Source organism: Thermobia domestica, chromosome 10 (genome assembly GCF_964235325.1).
Source record: "Thermobia domestica chromosome 10, izTheDome1.hap1.1, whole genome shotgun sequence".
NCBI classification, from domain to species: domain Eukaryota; kingdom Metazoa; phylum Arthropoda; class Insecta; order Zygentoma; family Lepismatidae; genus Thermobia; species Thermobia domestica.
Window position 1 is genome coordinate 133,912,780 of NC_137463.1, and position 12,667 is coordinate 133,925,446.

Below are 12,667 nucleotides of genomic sequence, written 5' to 3' on the forward strand. Positions count from 1 at the left end.
TACAAACCACTCCTTCAAGTGATATACACGTGTCACTGTATAAGATCGAAGCAGTAATTGCATCCTTGCCCGTCAAACTCAGCATGATCATAATTATAAAACAAGTAGCAGTGGCACATGTACACTACATGAAGGAGTGGTTTATATATATATATATATATATATATATATGTGTGTGTGTGTGTGTGTGTGTGTGTGATGGCTGAGTACGTATACGTTTGAATTTATCCCCTTGGGAAAAATAATCAATTAGTAAACTGACACTTCCTCATTTTTAAGTACCCGAAAGTTATTCTCAACAGTTAAACTTCCAGCGAATATTAAATCTTTATCTCGTTCTATTTCACGTTTCAATGCCACAGTTGTAGCTGCTGCCTTAGTTCAATTAAAATCAGTAGTTCATAAACTTTATATTGCTATTCCCTTTTGCTCCTTAACAAGTTTCAATAGACACTGCAAATGATGTAATTACAACTTATAAGTAATATTTTTAACACAAAGTATTCCTGAATTTTAACTAGTGTTCACTTACTTTTAAAATGTAAACCAAACCAAATCATAACCTACACTAGGCAGACCTATGTTCTGACTTTTGCTCAGTGACAAAATCTAAGTGTGTGTGCCAAGGACACCGATGTTGCTGATACACTGCCTAGAGGTCCCGCAGAAAAATCTAATATATAGGTCATCATCAAACGACATTATTTGCGGCCTTTGACAGTCCACCCTTTGGAAGAGCTGATACCAAATATTAAATTAATTGCATATGTGTATAGTGTTTTATAGGTCATAAAACATTGTAATTTGAATAGGAAGGATGTATTGTGAGTAGAGCAAATAGGGCGTTTCCTCACACCACGTTATATGGGAGTGATATCATAGGATGCTACTGTCTATAAGAAAAGTATACATTTACTTTTCATGATTCAACCTTGAAAATAAAATACTTAGAGATGCTGAAACATCATTTTGTGAGGCGCATTTACAAGTGGTACCATTGATAGACTAAAAGAGTGTGACGTTGCATCTTTCTCGCTGATATGGATCGCTATTTCATTTTCTGAACACGAGCTAAAAACGTAAATAAGCGAAACTAGTGATGGGTTAATTTCCGGATTGTAAACATAGAGTATCCGGAATTATTGTGTATATTTATAATGATATGGTTGTATTTTTTTTAAATAACAAAAAGAAAAAAAAAAGGTAAATTGTATGTTAAATAACTACTATTATGTATATGATGAATATTGATGAAGTTAGTCTTTTAAAATAATAAAGGGAAGAAGCAAAATTCTAATGTGTCCACCTCATATTGAAAATTACTGTTATATATGTGGCTACAAGTCTTGTATTTTTTCCGGCACAGATATGACTTCAACCCTAATTTTGTTGTGTAATTTTGTAGTTGTTATTAATTATGCACATTGTAAAGCTTTTGCCAATACATATAACTAGGATTTTTAAAAGTTTGTAATCCTTTTTCTTTTAACAAAATTCTATATTTATACTATTTTATGTGTGTCAATAGCTCATCAATATGAACGTTAGAGAATTTATTATATCGTATATAATTGTTCTCCCTTACGATGGATTACATAATAATGGTGCTAGTTATATGGTGTTAATTATGCGATTTCTATCTTATCATTTTCTTTAGAGATGTGGTGTCTATAGAAGTATGTTCTTTACATATTACGTTCTCCTTTTTAATTATTATATTTCATTCGTAAATTTTCTATAGTAATCTACATATTCTTAATCCGTATCCTCCCACTAAATTTACTCTGTCGTCAAAAAGGTCTGTAATGTCAATAATGTTGCATCTATTATTCCTGTTTATTCTAGGCTTCACAATATACCTATCACTTCGCACGTTTGTATAGAAGAAAGAAAGAAAAAAAAGACATGTCGATCACCATGGTAGTAGAGAGGAAATAACTTCACTATTTCAGTTTATATTGTAAAACTTATTCATACAGTTAACAATGGCTACGTGAAAGATAATTGTAATATATCGAACTTAATTTTTAACACGGCGAAAGTTTGTTGTGAAATTCGTTCGGACTAGCGAAGATATTCCGTAACGATTTGGTCGATTGAGCACAAGACATGCGATTTAGTGTGCAATAATCAGCATAGCAATTACTTGCATTTTTAGCGTTGCGTTGCTGTACGCAGCATTTTGCGAAGATTGGTACGGAACGACCCCCAAACAAGAATTTATAGACTATTAAACTCTGAATCTGGTTGTTCTATATTCAATAACATAGAACATTGGGTATCAAAGGGTATTAGCTGCAAGTGAATTCGCCGATAACTTATTATGTTACCTTAGGAACGGAACAATCAATCCAATTATTGTTCTACTGCACATATAACAGTAGCCTACTACATTTTTCCTACCATTTCTATTACAGCTGCGTCTGAGGAAATGCAGCTTTCAAAGCTAATAATAATAATAATAATAATAATAATAATAATAATAATAATAATAATAATATAATAATAATAATAATAATAATAATAATAATAATAATAAATAATAATAATAATAATAATAATAATAATAATAATAATAATAATAATAATAATAATAATTAATAATAATAATAATAATAATAATAATTAATAATAATAATAATAATAATAATAATAAATAATAATAATAATAATAATAATAATAATAATAATAATAATAATAATAATAATAATAATAATAATAATAATAATAATAATAATAATAATAAAATATCTAAGAACATCCAAAAACAACCACGCTTGAATGAGCTGTTATTTTTATTCCAAATGAAATAAATGCATTTATAAAGATGAATTGGTTAAGATTTACTTAAAAAGAAGACGACGACGACTACGACGAAAAGTTCCTTTCTTTTCAGGTTAAGCCCCTTTGGGTTAAATATCATTCAATTATCATTCAGTTAAACTTTTGTACTCTCAATGAATGAGCTGCGTTGCGTATTGCGAAACACAGATAAAATTCCAAATTACAGATATTAATTTTAAAACCGAAAGTGGTAGATCTATGACATCTGGTTGTAGTAGAAGGATCAGGTCGAAGATTGAACCTGTTCTTTAGATGATAAATCCATATAAAAGCATTCTCTCTATATATTGCAGTTTTGATCCAACATGATCAGAATTGAAGCCGAAAGTTACATGGATTTCTATAGCTTCAATCTTTTCTATAAAGATATGGGAGGAAATAGAACCTATTCCTACGATACTGAATCCATATAAAGCGACTACATCTAGCTATCTATTATCAATGTTTCTTAACGGTGATCAGTATAGAATTAAAAAAAAAAATACTCGTTAAGTTTGAATAGAAGAATAAAAACGATGACATTCTATTTTGGCTATAACGAACTACGCTCTAGTAGTGATGGAGACATCAGTATGGCTAATAGTGATTTACTAAAAACTAAAACTCCGTTTTTTTTTTTTTTGTTTTTTTTCTTTCAGGTTTACGAAAATCTTACGCATCTGTGTAAGCAGTGACTAAGGAGGAATTACATTGGAAAATATAGAAAAGGATTTACGCCTGTGCGACCTCTTACTTTTGGTAAATTAGAAAGTTGTCTGAATCACCCTCGTGTCAGACACATCGAAAAAAAAAAAAAAAAAAAAAACTACGACAGAAATAACAGAAAAGTTAGAAAACAATAGTCACCCAGTGGCATTCGTACCAAGTTCAAAAGTATTATATCACATAAAAACAAGCTTCTTAACACGCATGGCTACCGAAACAATGTAAAGAGTACTTCCAGTTCTATTGATAGATAACTTACTCCTTAACAACCCCTGTTTTTTCACGATTTTTTCTCTTTTGGGTAAAAAATCGTGCGAATTTCTTTAACATTTTTTGCATTTGCCAAGGTACTATTTTGTTCATAAAGTATCATTACGTTAAATAACAAAAGAAGAGCTGAATATTTCAACATCAAACTGTGAGTTTTGTTCGGAAGTCTCGGTATTTTTTCCCCGTCACTTCCCCTCCTATTACTTGGAATGCGTTGTTGCCAAACTGACAATTTTACGGAACTTAGAAAACGTTACACGTATAATTATGTTTTGCAGAGGTATACATACTAAGATACAAAATGATTAAACTGTTGAATATAAACATTGAATTTAAACAGAGTATACTTTTGTTACGACGTTGTAATAACGAAACAAATAACAATGAACTTTATTCTGATTGTACCTTACAATATAGTTACTGAAAAATTAAAGGAAATGAAAATGAAATCTTTAAGTTTTACGTTACTGAAAAATTAACTGCAATAGCTAAAATTATTTTTTAGAATGTCAATATGGATCAGTAATGCAACGAAAATTAATGAAAAACGAGAAATGAAAAAAAAAAATCAACTTTTTTTTGTCAGTTAACTTATGAACTTCAATAATAAATGTTTATAAATCAAATCAATATGCTTTTCTTTCAAACGCATAGAAAAAGAAAAAAAAATACTAGGGCAAATTTCAGCTCGTATATAAAAATGGTGGTGACTTTTCAAATGCTTATATCTCAAGTCCGGTAAGTTTCTAGTTAATGCTACAAAAATAGTTAAAAAGGTTTTAAATACCAGTCTAATTTAATGCCCACCGAAATAAAATCAGGTTAGTTTTAATTTTAAATTTCTGAAGATACAGAAGAAAATATTTTTTTCCACTCAACTCCACTGGCAAGAATTTAATTTAGAACAAGATCACACTATTTTATTTAATATGAATAGGATCACTATTAAGCTTCCCTCTACTGATAATTAGATCACTAGTAATTTCCAACACGTAGACAATAGATTTGTAAGCCTCCCTGTATAATAATGAATACGTTTTCAAATAAATGACAAACACAAAGTTCTAATTTGTAAACATATGTAAACACACTAATTCATCAAGCGTACATAAATAACACAAATACATATAAAAATAACCTTTGACATATAAAGGGACAGCTTACAAAATAGAAGCAGACGTGGTAGAGGCAATGCGCACCACGGGACAGGTAGAACTATTATAATCAGTACATAGTAATTAATGATGGGTAGTAACCCAGTTCCTTTTAATACTATAAAATCACTATAACATCAGGATACCAGATACAAAATAATGAATCAATTCTTCATTTATAGTGTAAAAAGTAGGAGCAAAGAAATATGACTATACAAATAAATATGTTACTCGCTTGCCCTGATTCACAGAGGCTTCACGCTTCCATGTTGTGTCAAGAAGTAACAAAGTTCCCCAAAGTAAGGAATGAACAGTACAGAACTAAAAAAGACGTACGCCTGAATGTTATAGATTCCACGGAAAAGTCATACAAGGGCTACGAATTACGTTATGTTAAATGAACAGTGGTCAGTGCATGCGAGCAATACGCTATAAAGGCATAGAACAACTAAGTAAAATAGATGTTAATATATTACAGGACAATGCAATTTTATCTCGTTATAACCAGTCCTCAGCAACGCACTTGAAACCTGCCAAGTACGAGCATCATTCGAGGATTTGACTTCTAGCAAAATAAATAGAAAACTAATATAATTACAGTATAGGTACGTGCTATATGGATTACCAATTTACATAGAATATACGCGTAAACAAGCAGTGCAATATTATTCGATATCAACTAGAAATTGAAAAGAAATAGAAGTGGGTAATAAGGGTCTCTACTATTTCAGACAAATAAAATTCCCTCACTTTTCCAGGTTTTCCAGACCGAAACAGAAAATTTTCCAGACTATATTTTATTGAAGTTAAATGACCACTATTCTCTCCCCTTATAGCCATCCGTCTCCACTCCTAGTTTGAATACATATATATATATATATATATATATACAGGGTGGTAGGTAACTCCACCGACAAACTTTGGGAGGTGATTCCTTATATGAAATGAAAGAAAAAAGTTCTTATAAACATAGGTCGAAAAACGTTTCCTTTCAGAGTTATGAGCCGAAAATTCGAAAAATGATGTTTCGAAACGCCCTGCCTTAGAAACTATAGGGCCTATAACAAGCGGTTTAAGGAATTACACAGGAACTAGTACGCGAACTATCTAAATATCCATGTTTTACCATCCTCCGTTATCGGCAACACGAACGCGTTATTAGTACTTAAAGGAGTATCCTTATACCTCAATTTCCTTTTTACGGTTCGTTTCGCCGATAACAGAGGATGGTAAAACAAGGATATTTAGATAGTTCGCATACTAGTTCCTTTGTAATTCTTTAAACCGCTTGGGATCGGTCCTGTAGTTTCTAAGGCAGAACGTTTTGAAACTTGAATTTTCGAATTTTCAGCGGTTCATAACTTTGAAAGGAGACGTTTGTCGTCCCATGTTTATTAGAACTTTTTTCTTTCATTTCATATAAGGAATCACCTCCCAAAGTTTGTTGGTGGAGTTACCTACCACCCTGTATTTACATAAACTGGACTATTCAAGTGATTTACTTCTATTAGATTTTTTATTATTCTAAGACATGAAGTAGGGCTAATATATACACGACAATACACACAGATACATGGATACTAACAAGAATGTCGTTGCGAGATACAAATACTGACAAACACTGTGGATTTCAGTATTCTAGATTGTATTCTATAATTAGTATTTCTATGTAGAATACTAAATATAGTTTATTTTTATAATCTACAACACCAAAATCTATACGAGATTACCAATTATGATCAAGTTATTGGATCTTTCTCTTAAGATTTTTCATTTGCTCATCAACTTCGTTGATTTCTTTTGCCGTCTTCTCAAGAATTTTTTCCTTCTTTTCCTTCAGTTCTTCCAACTATACAGCTGCTCTCTTTCTTTCTTTCGGACGATTTCTCTCTGCCTCAGCTGTTTTCTGCTTCCTTCTGAGAGCCTCTTTCCATTTGGCATTTGCATTTCTTCCTGCATGAATTAATTGTTTTGAGATTGGCATTGCCTGAACAACTGCGTGGAACGCGACAGCATTATGTACTATTCCCTGCAAAACTAAAGACACTTCGTGTAGATTATCCACCAGAAACTCCTTATTCAATGAGAAACTATGTTCAACGGAAGCGTTTCCGTGATAACATTAGAATTTTCTTAACGAACGGAGAAAAGTTGCTGGTATTAGTGTTGTCAAGGAATGAAGAACCACAAGTAATTTAAACGAGCCTTAGTCACGTCAAAATTATTCATTCTTGTGATAACTGAATCTTGAGTCACTGTAGAGTCGTTTTATTTCATCAGCGGTAGGGCCAGACAAATGATGATTCTCTACAAGCACTTCCAATGCTACGGTTATTGGTTTCTCCTCAAGTCTCTTGTTTAAAACTGATCGGGAGAGAGGCATGCAGCACCATAAGTATGTCTGTATTTCAATGGCAATTTACACAGAAACTTCTTACAAAAACCTGTTAAAATATGCAAACAATCTCTCCGAAAACGAGGGATATCCAATTCAAATGACTTCTCTGATTTTAATGCTGTATGTGTTGCAAATCAAACATCAACCTGCTTAGCCGAACACAGATACTTACTACCATTTTCTAGGAAAACTTTCTTCAGGTCTTCAGAACTTGTTGTTTCAACTACAATGGGTTTTTTTTAACAAATCTAATGATAAGGGACTTCAGAAATTTAAGTATTTCACCATAAAGGAAAGGAAGCATTAGTGAGTCTGACTGAAATTTCATAAGAAAAGGCTGAATGTCTGCAGCAACGGTTTGGAAGAAAGCTAATTTAGCTCCAAGCAAAGAATCTTTCAGACATGATTTAACAATTTTAAAGCTGTCACAAGATGGTTCTCGATTACTATGTGAAACTGAATCGACATAGTTTTGAAGTGTGGTATTAATCGCTCAGCTCTGGCTACTATATTCACATTTTCTTTAAAAATATGAGCATTTGCTAGGGAAAAAAATCTTATTAAAATGTTACAAACATACAAAAAATATCACAGAAGGTACCTAAAAATAATAATAAACATCACAAATGACACGCCGAACGCCAAACTGTATTGAAAATGGAAAATAAAAGAAATGAAATAGGATTTTTAAATCTACCTAATGTAGGTACGCAATATAAATAAATTAGAGTTAACCATACATAGTTACGCTCTCACTGATCACTACATTAAAATCAACAAGATCGCAACAAGTGTTATTTAGAACTCGATTGGTGGTCACCGTTTACAATAGCCTAGCTACACTCCTGGACATGAGGATCATTCTTTAACGTGGAGATCAGAAACCACGCACTTCAGACGCAAGGGATGCCAACTTCTTTCATAAGTCCTTCATTGTACGATAACTTCTGCTGTAGCGATACGTTGTTTTCCAAAAATTGTACATATAAAATGTAAAAGCAATGAAATAAATTTAACTTTCAACAACAACAACAACAACAACAAACAAACAAACAAACAAACAAAAAGTAGAATATACAGAAAATTCCCTTACTTTTCCATGTTTTCCAGACTAGTAGACACCCTGGTAATATATAATCACCCTCGGAGCTTGGATCATGACTTACGTACTGCATACACACAACAACAACAACAACAACAAAGAAAGAAAGCAATAATTATATTTCCTTGTGACCTTGAAATAATCAAAAATACGTTACTTATTTAAAAACAGGATATATTATTTCACTCCAAATATTATGGTAAATAAATCGAATACAATTAAGCAATTACTCGGCACAATATGGCGATAAGGCAGAAATGAAAACTTAGCAAGACATCATTGACGCTCAGCTGTCACTACGACTCCACACAGAATCTTCGGCTTTAGAAAGGAAACATTATATGGGTATCATGTCTCCGAACAAACCTACAAATGCAAACAGAAAAAGACCGAGACATCTTTTATCTCTACGTCCATCAGTAGCAAATCATAGGGAGGCTCCAAAAATAAGTCGAATAATTCGAGAGAAGCTAATTACTTACTTAAAAAAAACACTAAAGTTGCGGAACGAAATTACACTTCATCGTACGAAATTACTATGGGACAAGAGCTGAATCCAGCCTCTGCATGTTTCCAAAGAAAGATGATTTAACTTAATATATATATATATATATATATATATATATCAGTTGATGAGCCGGATTTTTGGTAGATCTCTTAAATACTAATTCCTGATTGATGCTATACTAAAAATATGGACAGACTATATGCTTCACTGCTGACTAGCCACGTTAAATTTTACGTTTTCTTCCTACCTGCATGTAAGAGACTATTTATGGAAGAGGGAAAAATATAATGTTAACTTACGAATACACTAAAACAACGATTATTTTTTTACGAAATACTGTTCCTGCCTCTTTTTATCTCTCTCACTTTCTCCAAGTACGATAACACATGTACGCCATAACTTTTTCTCGGAGCAACAGCTTCTTACGTCCATTCTCGCATTCGTATAAAGAACACTACTTTCGTGCGGAACGGAACTTAGTAGTTCATTTTTCATCTAATTTCGAACAAAGTTGAAGCATACTGAATATTCTTTTCAGAATATTTCCGACTTTATGATAAGGTTATTTGAAAGAAATAGTACTGAAAGAGAAAGTAACTTTAAAAAGAAGAAAACGGCTCACGGAAAGAACATTATAGAAATGTCTAGAAAGTTAGCAAAGTGGAAGTTCCTGGCACGTCTCACTATACCAAGTAATTCAACAAAGAACTGGGTAGATGGCATGACAACACACCATAGAATTCTTTCTTTTTCAATAATGATGCGAATACGTAGAAATATAAACACAGGGTTGATAAAATTAAATGCTATGACATAATGAAATATGAACTAATAAATGAACAATAATATTGACGAAATCTATGAGGTTATATAAAAATATACGAATACGTTTTACTAAAGGGAGGAAATAAAATAAATTAAAGTGAGCTTGCCTCAAACAACACCTTACAGTTGCTTGACACAAACTCCGGGCCACTGCATCGGGACACGAGTTCCTATCGAGTGCCACTGTGTTCACTTTATCTGACCCCAGTGGATATTTTCCTGTGGGTTCTCGTGAAAGCCAAGGTGTACGAGAAAACCAGGAGCTTGGATCACCTTACGCAACGCATCGAAGAAGCATGCGATGCTACCACTGGGAACACCCTCTAAAAAATGCTGGATGATTGCATGGGCCGGATTCGCTTGTGCATGGAGTTTACAGGGGGGTATGGGGGCACATCGACCATGTTCTTTAAAAGTAGACCTATGATCTTTATTATTCATACTGAAGCTGGAAATCATGTAATACATGTCAGTAAGAAACACATAAATGTGTATGTTATCTGATGGTGACTTTTGCGTTACTCTATATAAAGACATACATTCTGGAATACGTACCTTCTACATTTATTGTGTTGTGATGTGAGTAATTACATGATATTCTGTGTGGTCAGTTTTAGAATAGCGACTCCAGAGCAATTTCTCTTCCATCACTGTTGACGCTACTGAGTGCTGCACTACATGAAGAATGGTACTCTATTCCTTTGGAAACGATTCACAACTTACATGCCTCAATTCCGCAACGAATACAGTGTACTATAGGCTAAAGGTGGTGAAAAGCAATATTAAAAATGTAAGTTGCATTCTGTTAAGTTATTTTCATTTTGTTGATAACTATGTGTTTACACTTACAGGTTTATGGGAAGTAGATTGCGAATCGCGAACACAAAAATCCGAACTCGGTTCGCCCCTTTTAGTATTATATTTGTCCCTCTCTGAACTGCTTTTCCGTGACCTCCTCGAAAGTTGTTGATTCTGTTTGTGTTGATATAATTCTTTCTTAGCAGGAAAATGAGGCGGTATCCCATCCATCTTTAGGGTCGTGTAATAACCCGAGGCGCCTTAAAAAAAGAATTGTACATTAGAACCGATGTCAAACCCAGTCATTATAAGATTCAATATATTTTAATGAAACTAAACATTTCACATATTTTAATATTTTGCTCTTTAAATTTAGACCTCGGAAAAATTACAACGTATACTTACGTGCAAGATTTCTAATTCACACTTATTCATCTGATGTGATCACAAGGTTGCATTACATCTATCTATTCTATATAACACAACCTTATGAACACATTAACTTCCGTAAGTGGGATTGGATTTCAATGACACTTTGCTGATACATTAAGTGCCTTAATAGTGTGATCCAGTTCGACGATGGGAGTCGTGGGTGCAAGAAGGAGCTAATCCCGTTACCATATAGACGTGGCAATGACCATGGAGCTAAAAAGACGGAACAAACGCCACTCGCAAGCTTTTGCGAAACTGAACGCTAACGAAAGCGTGCCAAATTTTGGACAATGCGTAGTTATTGTGATCTAGCATGAAACATATCAAAACATTCACTCTTTTTCGGACTACGGCCACTTTCTCCGCGTTTCTACAATGTCCTCACTTTTTTCTTCATGTAATATCAGTCATGATTTTTTTGCAATAGCTTATTCACATACAGAATTACTTTGTGGCCTAAGCAGTAATTTTTAGCACTTTGCCCTCCTGAGATATTATGCCCCCAAAATGGCATCAAAATCACAAACTTCAACTTTAGGTCCCCATAAATCTAGAATGCCAGTAGTATCTTTACATGCAATAGTATTCAGCACAAAACTTATGAACTCCCCGCTTTATGCCATTCCAAATTACAGCCCCTTTAAAAGTATAATTTTCTGTACTTTTTCTGGTGATTTCATGTATTGGTCTGCAACCCTGTATATTAATTTAGAAGCAAGAGTATATATTCTCCGTGTACCTGAGTCTCTCCTGTAAACATTCGTTTTTGCTTGGTGTTCGTCTGATTCGTACATCCTGAGCAACTTAATTTTCGTAAACGCTTGCAAATGCAAAAATTGGCACTCAACCGACAACAAAGATGAGCGCCATTCAGGAACACTTGTACATATGACAACGTGAATGATGTTATTGACCTTCTCACACACAAGGTTCATCACACTCCAATTTCTATAATTTCCGGAGATGGTCGAGCAACCATTTTCACAATCTTTGGACCACTTCAGATGGACTGACCCAGAAAGTTTAAATAAATGAATTAAGCCGCAATTTAAATTTCGATTAGCTTTACATGCCATGTAAGACAAAATCAATAGAAATAACTTCAACAGAACAAAGTAACTAATTTTAGAAAAAAAAAAAAACAATAAATCAATATAAAGTGCTATTATTTTCTTAACTCTTTGTTTATCAAGTTAAGTAGTTAAAAATTGTTACCAAGTGGGGTGTTTCTGCATCCAAGTACAGAAACTGCTTTTCTAAGAAACTAAAATAATATGTATATACCATTCTCTTTCTCAGGTAGAACCATAATTATTAGAATAAAGGAGTACTCTAAATATGTATTAAGACAAAACATTTTAGAGAAATAAACATGATAAATCATCTGGCGATGAATTAGGAATATATTTGTTGCTTTAGTTACCAACAAGGCTGTACATACACCTCACTATAATGAATTTCAAATTTCAATAAGACAAGCTTTCTTGTAGATATGTCTAATGGACACAAATAATAGAAGTAAAGGAATACCATCCATGAATAATCATTATTAAATAACAGCACAGGGGTGTGCGCAAATCCCACTTGGTAAACAGAGGGTTAACAAGTATTACAAAAACATTTATTGCTG

At 33.0% G+C, this 12,667-nt stretch overlaps 1 protein-coding gene across 5 annotated transcripts in view; it reads right to left on the bottom strand.

Annotated features, from left to right (window-relative positions):
- LOC145662718 (eukaryotic translation initiation factor 2-alpha kinase 1-like) overlaps positions 1–12,667 on the bottom strand; it is a 242,736-nt gene that overhangs the window by 205,786 nt on the left and 24,283 nt on the right. For 4 of the 5 annotated variants that reach the window (XM_081728575.1, XM_081728573.1, XM_081728574.1 and 1 more), the window contains exon 2: positions 10,657–10,865. The exons of the other annotated variant lie outside the window; for it this stretch is intronic. In XM_081728575.1, the coding sequence (XP_081584701.1) occupies positions 10,657–10,865 (209 nt within the window). The remainder of the gene's footprint in view (positions 1–10,656; positions 10,866–12,667) is intronic. 5 annotated transcript variants of the gene reach the window in all.